We start from the raw sequence: 23,823 nt of genomic DNA, 5'->3' as shown, positions 1-23,823 counted from the left end.
ATTATTACCATTTAAGGACTTTTTATTTTTTTGACCTCAAATCTATTTAAATAAATCAGAAACACTCCCAAGGGAGGAAAGCAAAAACCTGCAGCTGGTTCCAAGGAGCTTGACGACTTAGACAAACAATCTGAAATCTGAGACATCCCTTTGGTTGTGAAACCCATTTACCAAAACATGCCGTCTTTCACGTTTACAGGATTCACCTCTTATTAGCCCTGCCAACACTATCACTTTTCTTCTGCTTGAGATATTTTAGTTCTATGCTTGTAAGTTATAGTTCTATTTGGAATATGCAACTATTTAAAAAGTCAACACTTTGAGAGAGATGTAGATGAAAAGTTGCAGCTGCTTCCTGATACCCAATCAGGACATGACAACAGACCATGTGACCTAAAGTAAAGATACCAGGATGCAGAAGTTTATCCGTAGTGTTATATTTGAAACATTTTCATTTCTTAAATTAAATGTTTTAAAAAATAAAAAAAAACATTAAAAATTGGGAAGAGCAATAAGGTTACTAAGCAAATAAGAGGTAAGAAAATGTATTATAAACCATGGGTGAGCACGTCTTCAAAGCATTTAAAGTAATTGTAGCTAACAAAATAATCCCATAACCCTTATTATTATTATTATTTTTTATTTCTTAGCAGACGCCCTTATCCAGGGCGACTTACAATCGCCACATTATACATTATGCACTTCGATTAGCCACATAGGTCCAAATGTGCAGGGTTAAAAGAAAGACACGTGTTTTCATTTTAAAACATGATACCTAGTACTACTTCAGGTAAAAGAAGCTCTCAGTTTCTCTGCCTTATTCTTGGGTTATCTGTTTGCACTTGCACGTCCTGTGTCATTTCACTAAGGGTGCTGGGGGAGCGGGCCCCCCCTGGCTTGAAGTACAGTGGTGCTGTGCACCTGTGGTTCAATGATAAACCCGGCTGGTTTCTGAATCTTGTGAGTCATGTGTGTGTGTGTAGTGCACTGCGTCTTTTCACATTGCCTTGGACCACACACTATGACAGAGCAATCAGCGGCGAGTGTCACAGCAAGGGCGGGATATTTTATAAATCATTCGGTTGCAATCACGCGAGAGTTAATTAGCAACTGGAACTGCGAGTGTGTACAGTGGAAGAAGGCGGCTTATTGAAAAGGTCTCAAAAAAGAATATTCCTTTTTTTTTTTTTGCACCACCTACTAAATCAGCTTGACAAAGTGACATTCTGGACACGCTAGATGTCCATTGCCTCATGAAAAAAAAAAAAATCAGCATTGCAAGTCAACCTTTGGAGCCTTCTGACTGTCCTTGTGTACAACGACTACTGTAAATAAAATACAACTGTTCAACCTGTTTTTACAAATAAACATTTCTAAATTGCAGTACTTCAGTGGATGACAGCGTTTTACACTACTTTACGATTTGTTTGCTCTAAATGTTTTATGTTAAGAATGTTGTAAAAAATTGAAGCAAGGACTGTGGTTAAAGCTTTTTCTTTTTTTTTTTTTTTTTTTTACTTAAATAGATAAACAGGTGTTGATGCTGTAACATAACAGCAACTGAAGGCTTCCATCATATACAGGGGTTACAGTTTTGTTAAATGTCTTTCAGCATCCTGTGACAGGCTGGCTGCAGGGAGGAACTCAGACCAGAGAGAGAAACACACAGACAGACGGTGGTGATGAGTAATGCTGAGTGCAATGGTGGCACTCAGCATTTATTAAACGAAAGAAAAGGTTTAAACAGACAGAACACAACACAGGACACGGCACTTATGCCAAAATAAATATATAAACAAAACGGACTAAACAGTAAACAGACAAACGAACAAACACGGTGAGTGAAAACAACTATCAATTTAATTTACTTTACTTTATTTTACTTTCTCCTTCTCTCTCTCCCGTTCTCCACTCACCGAACACCCAACCCCGAGTGAGTCAAACGTGAATCTATATATACTGTTGTGCTGGGATTCAATTACTAATTAATTATTCACTTGAATCCCAGCACGTGAATTAATTCTGTGCAACCCCGTGCTCACATACTATACTTTAAATGCACGTGAAGTGATAGTGCAATCCCGTGCCTAAATATAATTATACAATTTAAATACTCGTGCTGCACACACCCATTTATATCCCGTGTACCAACTACAATACACCAACATTTAACACACACATGCACACAGGGGCGGGTCACATTGCCACACATCCCTACTATACAAATTGTTCCAGCGCAACTGCTCAGTGGTTTCTAATGGGTCAAAGCATGTTACAGGCTGAAAGCCTGTCAGTCAACAGGGCTGATTGGTTACCGACAGGAAAGAAGCCAGTGAAGGGGTGGGGACCATTTCACTCTCCCGGTGAAATGACCTATGAAGTACAGGACAGTCTAAAAACATGGCCTGTAAACACAGTTTTCTTTAACCTAGTGTATTACCAGATATCATGTTTTGAAATGAAAATACATGTTTGCTATAAGATGTGTTTCTTTCAAAACTGCACATTTGAGCCTTGTAAAATGAAAATATCTGCATGGTAGAGACATTATTAAGGAATTGTGTTGTTTGCTACACTTTAAACATTTCATCATGCCTTTAACCACCCCATTGTTCAATAATGTATTGCAATGCCGTGAAGTCAGAAAAAGCAACTGATTTTTATTTTCTTTAATACATGGCAACAAACATGTTGGACTTTTTTTTATATATATAAAAGGTGGGTAAGTCCATGTAAATGCATAATATTTCAGAATTCTAAAATCACTTTTTCTCCTCATGGGCAATGTACTCCAGATGTAAACAAGGAACATTTAAAAACACAAGCCGAACAGCCCACAGTGTGTCCTAACCACAACAAAAAAAGGCTCTTGGCAAAACAATAAAAAAAATACAGAGTACAGTTAAATAACTAAACAACAACAAATTAGTATGCGATTTAAAAATGTGCGCAGTGTACAATACAGCAAACGAAGCCCAGTGTCTTATCCCAAGCTGTGCTTTTACCATATCATACAGCAACATTGCTTCAGTTCTTTACCATGCTAGCCTATGCCTTACAACACAACACAACACACATTTTAGCTTTTATATAAGGGGCGCATGATAAATGATTAAATGTTTAAATAAAACCAGTGCTGGTTTGCATGGTTAAAGTTATGTGTAGGGGGTCTCTCCTTTTAAAATAGTAAAACTGCTTGGAGAACAGAGCTATCAGATTGAAACTTTAAAAGCAACCATTCCTCCCTAAGTTCTTTCCAAGGGGAAGGAGCCAATTACAGACGGAGAAGCCCCCACCCCCACCCCCCTTTGAGATTAAAGGAGGAATTCAGCATTCGCAGTCATGCTTCACCAAACAGACTTATTCACAGGAAGGAAGGCATTTACTTCAAGGGTGCCTTGTGTTACTGCACGGTCATGAACATGTGCGTGTGTGTGGAACCATACAATTTTCAGGGGAAAAAAACCCCAAAAAACCTGTTTAAAAACTCACCAGTCAGGTGTTACATGAGCTGTAAGACTGTGGTTAAAAGGCTGTAGCATTAATACGACATTGTAATGATCACTGAATTCCAGGTTTACTGGCCCAGGCTCCTTATTTAGAATAAGAAAAAAAAAGTTGCAATACAGGACATCTCCAGGGATGGAAATAGCACTCCTATTGCCTAGCAGTTTCACCCATTGCAGGTTTTACTCCGAACTTGGTTAGTCCACAGTGTTATACAGTAGGTAACAAGCTGTGTCTTATTAAACTCAGGAATGGATCACACTGCTATGCAATGGGAGTTCCTGCATCTCTATTACAGTAGTTTAATGCTGTGGTTCTCATTAAATAAAAAATGTTAGACAAAAGAATGATATCTTCCTAAAATAAATTGATAGCATTTTTTTTTTTAATTAAATAATTTAATGTAAAATAACTACTAAAAAAAAAAGATTTAAAATAACATTCCTTAATTATTCCTAAATAATTATTCCTCCCCGGCTGCTTTTACAGTACCCCTTGTGCACAGATCTACACTCTGAAATTCCATCCTTATTGTATTTTGTGTGTGTATTGGGTCCATCAAACTTGTGAATGTTTGAATATGGTAGATTCCCCTGAAGCCATGCTCCTGTGAGAATATATTACATAATTCTATGTTTTAATAGAGCACCGAAACTAATGATGTGCAAAAAAAAATGCTATGATTTTGTCATGATGCTTTTATGTTCGTCATACCACAAAGTCAAAAGTCAAATGTATTGAACAATGCTGAATTGTTTAACATTATTCCCCCTGTCATTCAAACTAGTGGCATAAACAACAACAAAGCTATCCTGCAATGCTCAAAGCCCCCTCAGTTATCCTTTTGATTAAAACCGTGTGTGGCAACAGAAACAGTCTCTGTTCTAATGCATTTTTATTGAATTTTTTTTCTGATTCAGTCGCTCTGTGCTGAAACAGATAACCAGAGAGAATACAAGACAATTAAAATTAAAAACAAAACTATGCTATGAGTTTAATAAACTCGCCTGAGCTTGTTACCTATACACTGTGGCTAATCAAGCTTGTATTAAAACCTGGAATGGGTGAACCTGCTCTGCAATAGGAGTCTTATTTCCATCCCTGTACAACAACCCAATAACACGTCAATCCCTAACATGCATAATGCATAACGCACAACCTGCATGTAAAAAATAGAAATGTTCAGTGTTTTATGCTCCAAAACGTGCATCTCATCCATTCCTGGGGTTTAACATTCCTCACAAATACCACTCAAAAGTGTCAAGCACTACCGATCCCCTCCAGCGAATAGAAATCCTACAGGATTGCACTGTGCTTACCTGAACCTGCCACTTCCCCATGATTTTGTCTACAATCTCGTTGTCGTCCTTGCTTAACTTGGACTTGTCATAACACGTCTCGTAGCACAGGATCCGTAAGCACTGGGAACCCTCCAACTCAATCTCAAATTCCTGGGGGAAGAACGGGATTAACAAAAAGAATGACTGATCTTGAATCTGAATCTATACCGTACATGTATAGTTCTGGAATATTTGTATTGGGTTACCCACCTCATTCCACTGCGGTTCGGTGGTGTCCCGGAATACTCTGGTCTTCGCTTTGCTGACAAAGTACCCAAAGGAATCGACTTCCAGTGTGCAGTACAGGTCTGCAGACAAAGAAAAACACAGAAAGATACTGAGGTTCTGATTTTCTGATTTCCACTGCCAGCAAAAAATGAAGAACAAGAATACTTGCACTGGGACTAAAGCGCGTATTGTCTGCGAGAACAGGCTTATCATAGGGAATGTGAATAGTTTTGTGTAAAGCAGGCTGCAAGTTACAGAAAGCCATCAAAGCTTAACACAGACAGAACCCACGCAGTAGATACGACAAGCCACTGCTGGTTCTAGAATAGCAATTCGGATCTATTAAGTTTCATTTGAGAGGTTTGTGTCACTTCTAACTGCCACAGAACACTTTCAGGCAAAAACTAGTTGCAGGTGATGTCAAGTAATTTAGTTCAAGCAATAAAGTCAAAACAGTCTTGAGCAACAAGGTCAGCTTTGCTTGACAGGCCAGCTAGAACGAGTTGCTTTAGTTGTGGCCAGGAAGTTTCCTTGTGGTTAATGTGCTTGACAAAGCAACAGTCTTCAAGGCAAGGAGAACAGATGTCAGACCCATGGCAGCCTGATGCTAGAATGATGGATTAGTGGAAGGGGTGATCTTTCCACCTATGTCAAAGGTATCACCACCAAGGACAGCCTGTCTGCACAACACAACATCTGGACATGGGGATGAGCACAGGACCCTTCAGCACGACACAGTGTGACCATTCCTAATGTACTGTGATTAGATAGCTCAACTCCACTCTGAGAGTCTGGATCACACCATGTAGTGAAGATTTAAAAAGGTTTCTTTAAATATAATGTTTTACATGGTTGCAATCTCTCATGTTGACAATGGTTGTGTTGCACGGATCTACAAAATCACAGCAAGAAGCATATCTACATGAATTCTAATGCTAACATTTCACATAACTACAGCTATGGCCAAACGTTTTGCATCACCCTATATAATTAACTCATTTTGCTTCATAAAGTCGAATGAAACCAGCTGAATAATGTTACGTTAACATATTTAATTACATACCGCTTTTTAAGAATGTGACATTTCGAAATCTAACATGAAATGCTGTACTACTATTATGGCTTCTGGTAGATTTTTACAATATCATTTAGTAGTTTCTTTGATTACACAATGTTAAATAAAATATCTAAATTATGTTCATAATTTTCACCATAGCTATACATACAATGACCTTGTGTAACAGCGCCAGATGCAAATTCAGTCTCCAAGGAATTCAAAATGAAAGAGTACTGATGTGTGACCATAAATCAAGTTACACAATAACAGCAGAATCAACATGACAGGGAAGTTGTGCTTTCTGCCAGCATAGTGTGGCATCAGCCTCAGTCCTCAGGCTAGAGTTTTGCTTATGTTAAATGAAAACAGAAGCATTGCTTGAAAAGGTGCCATAAAATTATCTACAATAAGGAATGCCTCATCTGAGCTCATATCTCAATACGACTCATTTGTCTTTGCTGTTTAAACAGACTGATCCAAAGCCAATATATCTTTCTTAATGATGAATAGCTCAGTGTGAGCCAGGGCTCTTTGGTATGGTTTAAACACAATAAAGCACAGGATAGGACCTGGAACTTCCTTTGTAACTGTATTTGTATTCCAAGATTAATACAAGTAAAGGCCCCTGGTGAATTATAATCATCAACCCGCCATTAAAATTGATACAAAGCTGCTCGCTTTTCTTTCTGCCCTCGCACTGGTTTATTTTCAAGTTTCTGTTTAAGTGCTTTCGACCTCAAGAGATCCAGTTGCTGGGGGTTGGTATAGCTCTCAAAAACACTATTCCAACAGTGAACAACCTTTTCCACAGTTTCATATTGTAGACCATGCTACTGGAAGATGGTCTACTCTTTCTAACAGGTGGATACAGAACGTGTTAATTAGGCATGCTGCTGGTCTAAGGAGGAAATTACCTGGGATCAACTCTGCAGCAAGCAGGTCTGTCAGCTGTCAAACAAAAACTGAGCAAATCAGAATATGGGAGGTACATAGGAGACCTTTAGAATTGCTGTGGCTATTCAACTCGAAGTGTTCCATCTGCTCTATAGTGTAGCTTATACTAGTACAGAATTGTCGAAGCATCACTTCACTTCTTGCAACGAGGAACTGTGCAGTCAGTTAGCATTACACTGCAGCAATGAAAGCTAGTCAGAAAAAACTATAGAACATAATATTGCAACCCGACACTGAAGTAATTGAACCAACAGAAGTGATTTAGTGGAAATAAATTGCTGTAAATAGATCTGAATCTAGAGCAAAACCATGTTATTGCAATGAAAGTAAATTACACTGTGGCTGCAATGCAAAGAACCTGAAACTTAACAGTTTTTCTGAAACTTTCTAAAACTTAGTTTGACACCCTTTGGACTAAGCAAGTACAGTGTTTGCTATAAACAACATTGGTTATCCAATATGTCAAACCTAACCTGACAGTATCTAAAGTAAATTTACAATATTTGATACGGTCGAAGCACCCACTGGGAGTTCTAAACCTGGAAGAATGTTTTCCGTGAGTCCAGCCAACAACACTGTGTTCAATGACCTCATTTAATCTTTTGCTGTAGTACTCAAAACGCATAACCAACTGAGCACAATGTGGTGAAACACTTAGCAGGAAAACTTTTCGACCAAAGGGTCCCCCCTCCCCCCCAAAAAAAGTATTCATTGAGAGCTTTGCATCAGCTTGGCGCATGAATTCATAAGCAGTCTCTCTTTTTGATTTAGTATAAGCCAGCTGTATTCGACTAACGTAAACTGGGTCAAAGGATAAACAAACCAGAATTAATGTATCCACTTCAAAACTGATTCATCTCAACTGGAAAAGTGTGTGTATATATTACATTGTAACAGTAAAATTGTGGAGAGTGGTGGGTCAGGTGTTAGCATAATCACCATGGCAATATAGTTGCCATGGAGACGGAGTACTGGATGATTCCTTGGGGCTTGGAGGATAAAGTCAAGCCGTTAATGACTCGCTGCTTACTATGCATTGCAGAAAAATGGGACTCCTCATACAAGTATGGATAACCCCCCCAGGGGGGTTTAACTGAATAACATACTGTAGAAAAAATGACAGCAGCCTCCCCATTATTCACCCATTGCTTCTGACTGTGCAGAGATCAACACTTTGACATTCTTTACAGACTCCTGACACAGTGGTTGCATATCAGTTCCTTAAGAAATAGGCACTACGGACAGTGTTTATGCTCCCTGCTCTTTAGAATGCTGGAACATTTCTTCCATGAAGTAAACCTGGCTGTCCCGAATTGGAATGTCTTTTAAGGAACTAAAGCAGCGCTGTTATTTATTTTCCCTTCATGTTGCCCTGTGTGGTTGCCGCTCTCTGCTGTCCAGTATTAATCTTTATTAAGCTGTGTTCTTGTCAGCCCTCTTTACTGATGCAAGGCAGCTGTGGTATACTACCAGTTTGAATAGTATCCCTCTTCAGATTTCAAACGCCACACGTGACCATTCAAAGTCTCCTTCAAAGGGATCTGCATGTGTCGCAATATTGTTTCTTTTATAATTCAAGCAGGATGGCAGTTCACTTTAAACCCTTCAGTGACGTGCCAAATTGGAGGAGCAGATTGAGACAATGTCATGTTTTTTTGTCCTTAAAAACCAGGTCCCAATCCAGTAAAACTATTTCAGTTTTGCAGTATGGGAAAGAGAACTTCAAGATAGCAGAGCAGTAAATGAATATACTAATATGCTTCTCTTAACTCTATGAACATGTTTTCTTTATTGTTCAGTATTAGACACTGAAACTACACAGCTTCCTGTAAAGTTACTTTCCCTAGGATTATTTTTTAACGTTGGCATATAAAGTACTAAGTAACAACAATTATAATAATGACATTTACAGGTTTTTTTTAGTTTTTCCCCCCCTGAATCCTAGGTTTAATTCCGAAAAGGTAAAAATAAATAAGAAAGCTGTAAACATATGTGAGCATATCACCTTTTAATACATTGTAATCAGCTTCTTTTAATTGCCCTTTTCTTCCTGAGCTGTAATAAATCATGAAGATATCGAGTATAACCTCCTACTGCAGTAGAGGAAGCCTACCTGTCTGTGTCACTGTGTTGAGGCACTGAGATTGCAAAGGGAAGGAGGCTCGCGTCCATATAGTTAAAACTACTTGTGGGGAATATAAACGAACACGGTCTGCTTTGTGATAGTGGCGTGTACAGGTGGACTGTGGGTAACAGACACCAGGGAATACCGATCCAGTGAACATCAACGAGGGACACTGCAGCTTTAAGAATGAGTGTCTGTTTACCTGATGGGTGGTGACACCCCAGCAAAAGGACAGGGCCAGGGAATTCAAGATACATGCTGTATAAACCTGACTGCTTCCTGTATTCACGGATCTGCTATTCTAGGCTGCTTGGCTGCACAGCCGGTATTTAACCACAGGTATGTGGGGTTAATCCCCGTCTCCACTAACCTGGATGATTTACTAATTTAGTAAATAGTCTGTCCTGACTCCAGCCCCGGGTCGTTTTGTTACACAGGGAAAGGTTAAGCTACTTTTTCCTGTTTGGATAAGCCTCCTTTTTAGTTGCTTTATTGGGTGATTTTCAACCAAAAATCCAACCTCCGGTGTCAAACTAACAAAGCTAATTTAAAAATAATAATAATAATTCTAATCTAGCACGCTGCTATACATACAGTATGTATGGTCAAGCAGTATTAATAGATCAAAAAAAATACACAGCTCTCATATTCCAGCACAAATCTCTGCAAATCAGGGATCAAAGCTATCTGTATCTCTGCACTGGTTCTACTTGAGGAATACATACTAAAGCAAATAGGGGTGGATGTGGTTAGGCTGTGATACTCCCAGTGAAACAGACTATTGCAAAAAAAAAAAAGGAAAAAAGGGAAAGTATGGGAATAGGGTGAGATACTATTTCTTATTACTCATAAAATTACATTTGTTTTGTATGATTTATTATTGCTATCTTGTTTTTTGTTTTTTTCATACTTTGCCAATATTGTGATCCGTTTTATTTCATCCCCACACCGAAATTAGTCTCCAGTATATTCCTCAATCTTCTAGCCTGCTTCATAGCCAAGGCACTGTGTGGATACTCCTTCCAAAGATTCTTGATCCATTTACATAACAAACTTGAGGAGATGCAAATCACTGACAGATGAACAGCACTCTCTGCCATGCCTCAAAGCTCCTGCCTAATTAGCAATGAATGCAACCTTATGCAACAGCAACAAAAGAGAGAACGGATACTGGTTGTACACATTAAATAAAATATCCAGCATTTTCTAATTTAACCAGGCTTATATTTTCTTACAGGCATTAACAAAGCACAAACTGACTGGAATACGGTATAACTCCTCTGCACATCTGAGTCTGGAGGCTACGTGTAAATATCTAATGTGTAAACGTCAGCCTGTGCTTGTGTGACGATTGGAGCTCTGAATGGGTTTCACACACACGGGGTTCCAAGGAACAAGTGAAAGGTTTCCACTCCCAGCAAGGGAGCAGGGAGAGCTAGTATGGCATTGCGTTAAATGAAAACAGTGGGAAGCAGGGTTTATGACAAGAAGATGCCCAGGCCATGGAAAGCAGAAATCATTTCACATATTATGTGATATAGAAGAGCTTCCTGATCAGTCCCGTGGTTTATCATGCTGAAAGAATTGCCCTCGAATTCACATTCACATCTCTGCTAATTTGCAGATAGTCCATATAGTACTGTCTACAGCATTGTAGTTGCAGTAGTTTGTCTTTAAATATACAGTTTCCAGAATTAGAATATACACTTATGCCACCTTCTGGTTGCTTAGCACATTACATCTCACTGAATTGAAAAAAAATACTTCCAGTCTGTTTACAGCTATCTGATACATTACTGAAAAGCCCCTTATTACTGAAATGTGTACATGAATTATTTTGTAGATTTGCTTCTCAGTGAATTAAAAAACTGCTAATGTTTCTGAACAAGATATAACTGTAAACGAATGATAACTTACAGGCTCATACACATGCCTAACCAAGTCCTGAAACATTAGCATTTCATTTTTTCCTTCATAAAAAAAAAAAAAAAAAAAAAAAAACAACACTATACAAGCTGGATTTCCTAAGCTTTTTCTCCATTGCAAAGTTTGCTCCACTTCCTTTCTGACAGCGGGTCGTTTGTCAAGCTAAAGTTTCATAAACAGCAGGCCATAGGCCATTCCCCTTAACAGAATTTCATATATCACATCCTGGAAGACATATAAACTGATAGGGTTATGTAGTTTGGATACAGCAACGGTTTTCTGTGGGGAGTAAATCTGAAACCTTTGTTGACTGTACAGTGTAAACCCTGCTTGTCGTTTTAAAGACCAGCAATTTACCCATAGCTGGCAGCTACACTCCCAAGTGAAACCTGATCAGATTTAAATACCACTGAATGCCTCCTGCTGCAGTATGCTGCCATAACAACTTCCAATGTGGTTTCTGAGACTAGCTACATACAAAGTACTGCTTGTTTTTAAACATGCAATTGCACAGAGATTCAGCACTCAATATATTGCACAATATATTTTACGAGGTAGCATATTGGGCTCAGCATATCTGTTTGCACAATTTTAGATTTGAAATTACACTGTGAATCTACTTTTTGGAGTGCAGCCTTTTAGACCTCTGCACTTGTAACATTTCAATAGATCACTTTTAAATGAATTTCAGTAATGATGTACTTCATAGAATGATTTGAAGCATGCAGCGATGCATTTGAGATTTCTATTTTATAATTGTGTTTTTTAATATTAAATACATATCATATTGTTCTATTTCTCTTGTTATCCCATCCCTTTAAAGAAATGCTGGAAATGAATGTAGTCTAACTATGTTGTTGAGTCTGGAAACAATCACTCTACCCAGTTTAAATAGGAAGCCTTTAAACTCCTGAATGCAAACGGAACTGGTTTCACTTACTTGCTGATTCTTTAAACCCTTTGGCCGAGTGGACAATCACATGCAGGAATCCATACAGCCCAGGCGATTCGTGATCTGAAAACAAGGCACGGAGGAAGCAGTTTGAATAAAAGCATTTAAACTTGTGTCTCAGTGTGTATACCGTACCGTTACATCTCTTTAATCTCCCTGCACTGTACCAAAATGAAAACCATGTGGATCCTTGTGTGTGATCTTCATTTATTAGTACATGAATCAGGAACCACAAACGACAGATAGACAGTCAATAAGACGGCAATTCCCTGAAGCACAGGCTTGATCTCATTACTTCTACGATTCATACATTCCAGGGATTCTCAGGAATAGAATCAGTGCTTTATTGCAAAAACTGCATGTGAACAGCAAGTGTATCACATGCAGTGTGTTATTACATGACTTGTGATAAAGCATGTGCTGGACCAACTGTATGAAAACACAGGCAGAGTACAAGTTCTTTGGGGTTTTAATTTTCAGGGTGATGCTTTCTAACCAGTTTGTAAAGTAAAAGAGCACAAAGGACCACTGATCTTCCTGAAGTCTACAGCAAAGTATATATCAATGATGGGAACACCCAGATCGGCCGAGTATGAAAATGTCACTCCTGCATTCCGAAACAAAAAGTTTCCTTCCTACTGATGTGTTATCATTGAGGCCCTGCCAGTGTAGCAAAAGAATTAAGACAAACTACTTTGACCCTATCCTCCTCATGTGTCACAGAGACCGAAAAAACAAACCCTGTGCATGTGTGTGTAAATATACGCAGCTAGTGTATGTAATTCGATAGATCTGGGATGTATTACCCTAGCTAATTTAAGAGACAACGCACAACCTGTTCAAATACAGCCTTGGGTGGTCTCCATTCACCATCCTTCGCATCACAGTGGGGACGTTTTAAATTTGAGCCGCATAATATCAACGCTTTAGGTTGGGTTTGCATGTTTTTCTAGCTTAGTTTAAACTTCCTCTCCTGTGCTTTTACAGTAGACCTGCCTTTCAATGACACTCCTCTGAATGAAGTGTACAAAGCGCTTCGCTACCCATAAGGATTCCAGATCCTAATAGAATACAGAAGCCGAGTCCTGCTGACAAAGGTGCTGGAACACGGCAGACAATACAAACTCAGTCAGGGCTCCCGTAATTAAGTTCCTGTTGTTTTAACTTATTTACTCCTGTTTCTCTCTGTACGCCTCCATGCACTCGTCACACTTCTCGCTGCTGTCGGCCTCCACTGAACTCTCGACCCCCAGGGAGGGGAGACGCAGCTGTGCAATCAGTTTTACAAAACCTTTCCCAACTACGCTGTCAACTGAGTGCATTTTTCTTCATTCAGTGGGGAGTCCCTTGTCAAGTTCTAAAGACCACTGTGAGTTATTAGAGAATATGCGGTATAGATTGTAAACAGTCACTGAAATTAGACAGTCAGATTCTTTCCTGGTATTTAAAACCTTGCCCTCTTGTTCACAATGCTCAAAGCAGGCACTGCACAACAGCTCATTCTTCAGATGAAACCTTTCTACTGGAGGCTCAGCAGAGGGCGATGTCTGCTCAGGGTCAGAACTCTCCAATATCTGTTATGATGCACTAGGGGGCACCATGCTTTACATGAGAAGTTAAGGCCAGGTCTTAAAAGACCTTTCTCTTTCAAACAAGTGCCTAGTGTCCTTGCTAAATACATAAACATACAGTATAAATGCATACACAACAAACAACATGCTGCACCTCAGCAGATCTGACAGAGTATTGCCCCCCCAAATGAGCTTTTACATATTTCTTTAAGGACCTGGCGTGTTTGGAGTGTTTTCCCCCCAGGTTAATGAAATGTGCTCATGTGATAAGGTCTCTTAAAGGGTTAAGATGTTATCTTAGTTGAAGTCCTTGTTTAAAATATCAGCTCTGTTGGTGTTTACTATAAAACATTTCTAAATTCCTGTTTGGCTTCCTAAGATATAACAGAGTCTGGAGAGAGATGAATTGAACAAACTGCAGCTGTAAAATAAAGGATCATCAAAAAGTCTGTTGTATACGTGAACCAAATATGCAGTTACTATCTTATGTGGCTTTTACATTCTTAACAAAATGAACCTTTAATTGCAGGACACCATTTTGAATAAAAGGAAGAGCAAAACATTTTTTTTTAATTGCAGTAAAATTGCTGGTTTGTATTATTTTACCAGTTTATCCCCACGTTTGTTTTAATCACAAAAAACATGTTCCTTATCGGCCACCTCAAAGAATCGCACCTCTGTCAAGTGGAATAAAAGAAATTGATTTTATAGGAAGGAGTGGCATTGCTACCATGCGGGCTGGTATTCTTTCAACAGCTGTCTTTCATTGCTGATCTAATCCTCTAATCAAAAATGTGTTTGAGGCATAATGGCAGGAATATAAGACAGTGTTTTTAATACCAGCCCCCTGCTATCGCAAATGCCATATTCTGTTCTGTGCTAAAAATACATCACTATCACACTTCACTATATCCCGATATATGTCTCTTTCGAATACTTTATCCCTGCACTTGAATTGCATGTTTGTGTTGAACATTTTGGGTGCTATACCTCGTTTCATCATGACAGAGTGCAGATCTCAAGGTGTAATTGGCATGTACTGTACGGACGCTATGCATCCTCGTTCCTCAGTGAAACAGATATTTAGGAAATGATATACGGGACGGTTAGTTATGGTTCTTCTGCTTTTATTCAGGTACTTTAGTATATTATGAACAACCTGAACAGTTTCAAATGGATCCATGCCACAAAATCCAAACAGTGAAATATCAGGTATCTTAAACAGGAAACAGCAGTGCAATTAAACAGCCTTCAATCATGATTTCAATTAAGTCTACAGAGCTTTTCAATATAATGAAAAAAAAAAAAAGAGCATTTTTAATGGGCTATGGTATTGTATTTTGTTTTGCACTTTTTGCATATGTTTTGTTGTACAATGCATGCTATAAAAGACTGTTGCTTAAATACATTATTTGTCTACTACGGACATGTGTACTCTGCAGAAAACATGTATCTGAAAAAACAGACAGTAGGTACTACTATTAATGCAGTGTCTGAACAGGCTCTTCTTTGATTATAGCACCCTCCTGTGGCCTTCCACTGCAATTTCCCTTTAATGACAATGCATGTATTCATGGGGATTGATCACTTAGGTCTTTAAAAGAGATTACTTGCCATCTTTATTGCTGGTAACAGGGATGTTGTGAACTGTTCTTAACTTGAAACAGGACCCTGTAAGAACCTGCAGCTCCACGGAGCTCAACACACAGGCCTGGAGATCTGGGAACAGAAGCGAGAACCTGGGTTCATTCTTGATCAATTATTTTCAAGGGAAATAAACCCACCCACGAGCAACAGTGTTTGCAAGAAACAACTGCTTTTATTTACATTCTACCGTATCTTTGGTAGTGCTATACCATATCGCTGTATAAACCAAACATTTCATTTCAAGAGAGTACAGGTTTTATTTTTTTCTTTTTTATCAAATTTGTCCATTCAAATAAAAAAAAAAAATGCAAAAAAAAGTTTAAGAACTTCAGATCTACAGTAAAGGCCAGCTAGAGATCCCCTACTTCAGATACTGCATGTCGCAGACCATAACTTACCCTTCTTCTGCAGTTTCTGGATGGCCTCTCTCCACTCAGATCTCTCGTAATCAGACGACAGAAGAAACAAGTAGCTCTGGGCAAGAAAACCTTTAATCGTTAGGATATATGCCTGTACAGTATTAAGTATGTACTTACTGGATAGTGAAATACATACATTTTGTTATCAGTGACAATACATGTCTTTCTTGTTATGAGTCACGCACCCACCATCATGCAATTGAACAGAAAGGTACGATGGACTGGCTGATGTATACATCTATGTATATATTTTCTCCTTTATGCACATTTTATTTTATGTAAAGTGCTCTGAGACGCCTTTATGGATGTAAAGTGCGCTATATATAATAAAGGTTGATTTATTGATTGATGAGACTCACAGTGGGATTTTAAGAACCAGCACTGTTTAGATCAAACAAACAGAAAAGCTTGAAAAGGAACCCTTACTGTATACCTCGAAACGCACAGGGGAGTAAAATGCCTACCTTTCCGTGTATGTTGTGAATTCTGAAGGGGATGGTCGGGGAGTGCAGCAGTAAATAGGATTCCTGCTCGAACATCTTCTTCTTCAGGCGATCCACAGCTCTGCTCTGGCCCTTGGATGCTTTCTGTAAAGGGAAATAAGAAAAAAATAGACAGATCTGCAATTAGCCACAATGGGCTGCCAATTACTCTTGCTGCAGTAAACAATAATTGAAAGTCACCTTGGCAGCAGGTGGCGCAGCTAGTTGACTAGATACCAGCACTTTACAAATATGACCACTATTCACCACCTGTGAAACTACCTGCGATTTTCACCTCTGACAGTACTGAAAACTATCATATGTGTAGCCATGACACATACTTGTAATCCATATATAGGCATGAGCTGTCTAATACTGTAGTCAGCTTTTGGATATGTTCTCTTCTGTATGACAGTTATGCATCCTATATTGTCGTCTTACTATGCTACAGTCAATGACGTCACCATTCTATATAATAGGTTCTATTTTAATGATCAAACCGAGGCAGACTTAAAAGTTGCCCAAACCTGATTTTTCACAGGCCCCATTTAACGTTTTTTTTATATCGTACATAGTAATGTTAATAGGCTGGTCATTAAGTCAATGACAGGATTAATGCATGAGAAGAATTAAGATTTGCTTCTGCTTAGATCACTCAATTACACCCTATCCTCTATAGGAGGAGCAAAGTGTAAATCATAAACTATTCATGGCAATTTACACACAAGACAATATGCACCTGATTGATGTCATGCACACACAGGTCTCACAAGGCTGCAATAAATCTCAAATGGCACGTGACGGGTTGCAAAGTACTACACACTAAACAAGTGTTGCATGATCCCTCTCGCACAATCAAGTCACATAATGTATAAGGCTGGCTGTATGAGACTGTAGAAACCTTCCAAAGATGAGAGCTGACTGTTGCTAGGCAACACAAAACAGCTGTTTCCACTTTGTATGAGGTTCCTTTGGCGTTTGAGACATGGTTAAACAGACATGGGAACAAATGTATAAAAAGAAAAAACACAGCAAAGCCCTTCTGGTAATTACTTTGAATTAAACACTGAAGATGTGCTAGACTGACTCCTGCGTGGGGCTGGAAACCACTGCAAACATACTGGAAATATTGTGGATGTACAGAAAGCAAGCAAATGTTTCATGAAGAGAAAAAGTCTTGTTTAAATTAGAACCATCTGTTGGCTTAAAAGGTTTAGCATAAGAGCAGCGCTTTCAAGTTTTTATGATGAATCAAACATGTGGCATTCAAACCGGATTGCTCTGCAGTCATGTGACCGTGACATTTCAGAAAGCATGGTGTCCTAATGATTTACACCATCGCGCTCAGCGTGAAAGGACATTGACAAAATCCTATTGCCCAAACCTCATTATGTTAAAAGTTACAATGATGGGCCACGTTTACCAATTGCAAAGTCTGCACCATTTCAGTAGCAATGAAACAAATTCTGCTTGCATATGGGATCATGCACTGGGAAGAAAGCTTAGCGCAATTATGTGTTAAAATATGTAACAGTAGGTGGCACCAAATCAAAGTTATTAAACCGCAAACTAAACCAAGGTTCCAAGGTTATTATTAAATGCTTGATTTACATGGATATTTAAAGTACATCAAGTTCCTACTGCTGCATTTATTTAGTCTAACTTTAAATTATCACTGCAATGTCTTGACTCATTAAAATGATGTTTTGCCTTTTCCCAGAACAGTTCTGTGGCACATTCTCTGTGATCTCAAACTGAAAAAAAAAACAAAGATAAATTCATGTTATCGGTTCCTTCCCCTTGTGCATTAAAAGCAAAACCCCCCAGCTAAATCGAAACTGGCTTTTTTCAATACACAGTTTGCACAAATTCCTCTTTCCTCCTTGTCTGAACTGCAACCAAGTCTGAAATTAATTCACAGAAGAGCTTCAATGGCATTCAGTGACAAGCACATTCAGCTTCGCAGTTTTATTAAAATTCAAGAGATAATGTGAAAGAGGTCTGACAGCAAGCGCTGTCAAGAGTCGGATTCAATTCCCTCCTTGTAACAATGGTTAATGAAATCAGTCCAGAACTTAATGCAAAATACTGATGTTGATATATATTCCATTTTAAACCCCTTGTGCTGTACTTCTCCCTCTCCCCCCCTCCTTTTTCACCTTCTCTTTCTGAATCTCGCTCTTGATGCATGAAATCTTCATCTTCATCTCCTCGATCTCATGCTCTGGCATGGTGTGGATGTGGGGGGAGGTGTCCGACTCGTCCAGGGTCTGGAAAGTCAGGTCCGCCAGGGGAATGTACCACTTGCAGTCATACTGCTGCTGTTTCCTGAACAGGCAAGAGAAAGCTTTGGGTTAGCAGTGATCATGCACAGGGATGGAAATACGAAGGCTCTCCCAGTCCAGGTTTTAATATGAGCCTGATTAGCTACAGTGTATAGGTAACAAGCTCAGGTGTGTCTGATTAAACTCACAGTAAAACTAGGAGTGTTCACCAGTCTTATGTTCATCCCTGAAGCATCCCACAGGCTGCCAGGAACAGTGTCTTGAAAGCAACACAATTCATATACAGCTATGGCCAAATGTTTTGCATCACCCTATATAATTAACTAATTTTGCTTCATGAAGTCGAATGAAACCTGCTGAATAATGCTACGTTAACATATTGAATTACATACCGTTTTGTAGTTTTTCATATACTTAACGAAAAACTGTGACATTTCGAAATCTAACATGAAATACTGTACTACTATTATGGATTCCAGTAGACATTTGCAATATAATTTTGCAGTTTCTTTGATTACAATACATAATCTTAAATAAAATATCAAATATCATTATGTTCCTATAGTTTTTTTTTCTTATTTGTATTAACCTCAATTGTATTGTCTCAGCCCTAAAATTCTAGCTGATGTAAAAGTTTTGCCATAGCTGTAGAACATGCCTCAAGCATCTATCAGCAGATGCTTGATTGGCACAGCACCAATATTAATGAGCATTTTCAGTTGAAAAAAAACTAAAATCCCAATTTTAGCTGCAAATGTTTTTCAGCCCACAGAAACGGCAGCTGTGACTGTCAGATTGCTGAGTAATTAGTTGCCCATCTCTCGCTGAAGCATTTCAGTAATATCTATTGCAGACTACTGCTGCCAACTGTATCATTTAAGAATTCAAATGTCTGGAGTGTTGGTATCAGTATTGCTATCAATTATATTTATAACTAGAGTTGCCAGCAACTTTACAGCTTCCAGTACCAGTACCAGTACCAAACAATTTAGCAAATAGTGCAAAATGCCAGGAACAGTACCAAACACATTAGCAAATAGTGCAAAATGCCAGTAACAGTACCAAACACATTAGCAAATAGTAAAGAATGTTATTTTTACATATGTGCACTCTATTATGAGTTATAAGCCAGTTTTACATTTGACCTTTAGGAGAGGTCAAAGGTCACGGGCAATGACATTTTTTGATAGAGCATACATGGTTACTATATGTGTTCCATTGTAACCATGGCCCTATCTGCACTCTATAAGCCAGTTTTGTATGTTGATGATGTCACCCAACATGGCCACCATGTTTTTTATTGTAGCAACTTCCATTTAACACCCTTTAAAGACAACCACACTATGATCATATGTGCCATTGGGTTTGTTTCAATCGGACTCTCCACCACTCTGTCATAAAGAAAATTAACCCACCACTCTGTCATAAAGAAAATCAACCCACCATTCTGTCATAAAGAAAATCAACCCACCACTCTGTCATAAAGAAAATTAACCCACCACTCTGTCACTGGCAATAAAACTGAAATGTTCTCGACTTACAGCAGTTTTATTGAGCTGGCCCTCAAGAGGTTTATTTATTAGCTTTGATAGCAGAGTTAACAAAAGCATTTGAATTCAGGGCAATAATTAGGTCCGGGGAATAAAAATCTAATATACGTCAATGTCTCCTTAGGAAAATAAAATGTGTATTTCTATTTGGTATTGTAGCTGTTGGAGATACGGTTCGTTTGCCTCTCTTTTCTGACAACGTAGATTTGCAGAGCCTTTTTGCTTTATCTTTCAGAGTCAAGTCAGTTGGAATGCATTCTGAATAAAAATGGGCATTCAGAATATTGGAGCCTTCAACTAACCTCTTATTACCAAGTTTGCACAATCCCATATTAGCATCCAGATGGCCTGTTTCCAGTAATGCAATGTATGGCCTTGATGAGAATGAATGTAAGTGTCTACTTGTTATAAAAAGCCCACTTAGACGCTAACCGCCTCAAATATAAAGATATGTATCATGTTTCTCTTTTATTGTCAATTGGATGGTAGGCTCTGGTGCCCTGCATTGTGCTTGAGAATCTGAATGCTCCAATTTATTTCAGAGAGTGTTGAATCGGTATTTACAAAACCATCATCCACATGTTTTACAGTAAACACTATGATGTATACAATAGGACAATGACTATCCAGCAATATTAAGCACCTCACCTGCACATAAGGCATTGCAGATCTTGTGCTAATGTACTGATAGAGCATTCACTAGAAAAATCTGTATTCTGTTCACTCTTTGCAAGTCAGAATTATTTTCAAGACCAAGCCCAATACAGCAAGCAAACTCTACGGTTACATTTTAATAACAGTGTGCAATTATTACAGTGCTTTAAATGGCTAAATAAATGGTTAGCTCTTTTTAACAGTTGTTGACTGAGTTGTTATTTGGTCCTTTTTTTAAAAAGCATGGTCTTATTTTGTAATCTTTTTGATTTCGTTCCATCCCGAAGGAGAGAGCCTTCTCCAGCTCAGTTTCTTCTTCTTGTTTCATGTGTTCCCTGCAGACGGAGGGCTTCTTTCAACTCTCTCTGCCGCCAGGCGTTCCCATTCCTCACGGCTCAATTATTTATTTTTTTTATTTGATTTTTCGCAGTTATTACCGCATGCTTCTTTTTCTCCTGCTTGCACCGTTGTTTCATTTCCCTTTTCCCTGTAAACAAACTTGTGTTCTGTTCTTAATAGGGCACTGTCCACATGCTAATCAAAATAGATGCATCATGCCTGCTCCATTAGAGCATGTCTGAATTCCAAAGGTCACTAGAAAGATCACTTCTCAGTTAAGAAATATGACTTTACAACCTGTTTGTATTTATCTCCCCATAGGATACTAGGGAACTATTCATTATTTCTAGTAAAAAATATAAATTGTGTTATTAGCGGAATAATTTTTGACTTCTTTCTTGAAGACCTTGGGTTCGATTTTCCAAAGTGGACAATTTGCCCATTTCATATATGTACTATGGAGTGGCTTCTCTACTTGAAAATTCCCCATACTCTATAATGTATGTTTTTAATGTTAAAAAAAAAAATGAATGAAAAACTCAGATCTATTTGTTTGTAGCTAACACACTTTGTATGCCAAAATCCTTTAAGAATTCTAAAAAGATTGCATTTTAAAAAATGTATTTGTAAAATCAACAAATACATTTATGCACTGGGTTTATAAAACCGTGCTTGAATATATAAATGCCTGTGTTGTGAAATATCACTCATTCATTAAAATCACGCACCATGCAAGACACTGTTATGCAGAGAATTTCTTTTCCTGTGAGCATGCTCATCAAAACAACAGAAAGTGACAGCAAGAAATAAAACCATCACTATGCACATCTATGTGCTTGATTCATGAATCTCTCCTCATGTATGAAGCAAAGCTCCATACCCACAGGCTTTAGCACAGAGAGTTGTGAGGGTATGGAATGGGTTACTCAGCAAAGCTGTTGGTACTCAATAAATCCTTTAAAAGCAGCTAGTAGGATCCAGATGAGCACGGACGTGCTGAATGGCCTCCTCTCGATGGTAAATGTTTCCCGTTCTGATCTATGCTTTCCTCATACTTTACTCCTTACCTATCTAATGTCCCGTATCACGTGTATTTCAGCCTGGTTTGAGAGGCACCTACCCCACTGCGGTCTTCTTCATTTTGGCACAGAGGAGGAGGTCAGTGAAGAGGAAGACATGGCGCACCTTCCTCGTCCCCTCTGACAGCTCCACCAGGAAACCATCCTTCACCAGCTGCCGGGCCTGAGAGGAAGACAAGGGTTAAAGGAGGAGCTTGGTGAACCACCGCTGGCACGTCATCCTTTCAACACAAAGAACGAGAGGGTCCATTTTCATGATCTAAACCATGTGCAAACTGCCTATCTTTACTCCTGGATCAATCCATACATTTACTGGCTTAGTAACATAATCTGGTAGCTTTCATTTGAACATGCAGTCTCTGAACAAGTTGAAATTCTAGCAGGGGTTTTAGGAGACACACCCAGACAAATTGGTGGTTTCATCTTATTTGAAGATTAGCCTTGAAGGGGCAGGTGACCCCCTGGTCATGTGTGAACTCACCTCTCCCTTCGGTGTGGTGACAGCCGTCCTGCGGGGGTCGATTTCCTCGTTGATACTGGACAGGAAGTTCTGGGAGATCCGGAGAGCGTCCTGCAGCAAGGGGTAGTCCGGGTGGTCTGTTGGAGTGTGCTTCAGGAGGTCCTGAAACGCAAAGTGCAGAGTTAAAGAGTGCATCAGTGCTGGAAAATAACTGAATCAATATCTGCTTTCAGAAATAGACACAGCAACCGTATTGAGTTCGAGCCCTCAATTAACCTAGCGATGGGTGTACACTGGTACTTCTGCGAACTGCAATTGCTGATAATCTCACTTATTTCAAATATGCAAAGTTACCTTAATCTTAAAAAGCACCTTTATAAACAGTAAAATGGAAGTCCACTTTATGGACGTGATAAGTGTTGCTCTGTAACCGACGCAAAACATTTTCATGTAATGCAGTAACCAGGGTATTTAAAAAAGGCCTTTTCACTGCAACCTTTTTCATCATCATGACCAACGTCCACTTAAGACAGACTATCAAAAAGTAAAAGAATACATTAAGAACCAATCAGAATGATTGCAAACATCATAAACAGCTAAGGGGCCAATAGAACATATGGAAATGTGAATCGACTTGCTTTTTAACTAAAGTATAAGGAGTTAATTAAACGATAAGCATGCAAAATGTTACACAGTATATGCCCTTTATGAGTAAAAATGTTACTAGACTAATAACATGTGTCACTGATTCTAGAAAGCCACTTCATCACCCAGTATATGTATTGCAAAGCTCAGTTTTGTATCTTTGTAGCCAGGGGCATGTTTTGCTGAATGGTGGGACTGTATACTGCAGGTATCTGGTGCTTTCTGATTACACCCGTCATCTCAGGAACTAAGATTAGCATCATGCACTGAACAGTGTGAGAAAATGATAGGAAACACTAAAATACCAAAAACTGTTTCAAAGTTTAAATGTTAAATATCGCTGAAGTTATTTCTAGGTAGTGTCAGTATTGCGCATGTATATAGTCGAGGTTGAGGGGGAATCCTAGTCCCCTCATTTGGACCTCCGTTAGATAAGGCAGACGACTCCAAATTTAATCTATTTGTGAAAAAATGGCTATACCTGCTTTCGTCATGTATTGAATACACATTATTTTTTTTCTGTAACATGCCCTAAACATTAGTTCCTGATTGCTAGCTCAGCCAATAATATACTGTAGCAATCATTGCATGAACAATAATGGC

General features: G+C 38.8%; 1 protein-coding gene across 4 annotated transcripts in view; it reads right to left on the bottom strand.

Annotated features, from left to right (window-relative positions):
• LOC117429265 (active breakpoint cluster region-related protein) overlaps nt 1-23,823 on the bottom strand; it is a 128,472-nt gene that overhangs the window by 32,665 nt on the left and 71,984 nt on the right. For all 4 annotated transcript variants that reach the window (XM_058998134.1, XM_058998135.1, XM_058998136.1 and 1 more), the window contains 9 exons: nt 22,597-22,737; nt 22,157-22,278; nt 18,368-18,536; nt 16,191-16,313; nt 15,706-15,781; nt 15,275-15,379; nt 12,078-12,152; nt 5,058-5,155; nt 4,827-4,958 (listed from right to left, as the gene is read on the bottom strand). In XM_058998134.1, coding sequence (XP_058854117.1) covers nt 4,827-4,958; nt 5,058-5,155; nt 12,078-12,152; nt 15,275-15,379; nt 15,706-15,781; nt 16,191-16,313; nt 18,368-18,536; nt 22,157-22,278; nt 22,597-22,737 — 1,041 coding nt within the window. The remainder of the gene's footprint in view (nt 1-4,826; nt 4,959-5,057; nt 5,156-12,077; nt 12,153-15,274; nt 15,380-15,705; nt 15,782-16,190; nt 16,314-18,367; nt 18,537-22,156; nt 22,279-22,596; nt 22,738-23,823) is intronic.

The sequence above is a fragment of the Acipenser ruthenus genome, chromosome 24 (genome assembly GCF_902713425.1).
Source record: "Acipenser ruthenus chromosome 24, fAciRut3.2 maternal haplotype, whole genome shotgun sequence".
Taxonomy (NCBI): domain Eukaryota; kingdom Metazoa; phylum Chordata; class Actinopteri; order Acipenseriformes; family Acipenseridae; genus Acipenser; species Acipenser ruthenus.
Note: the sequence above shows the minus strand (reverse complement) of the source record. Positions and strands in the feature narration are given on the sequence as shown.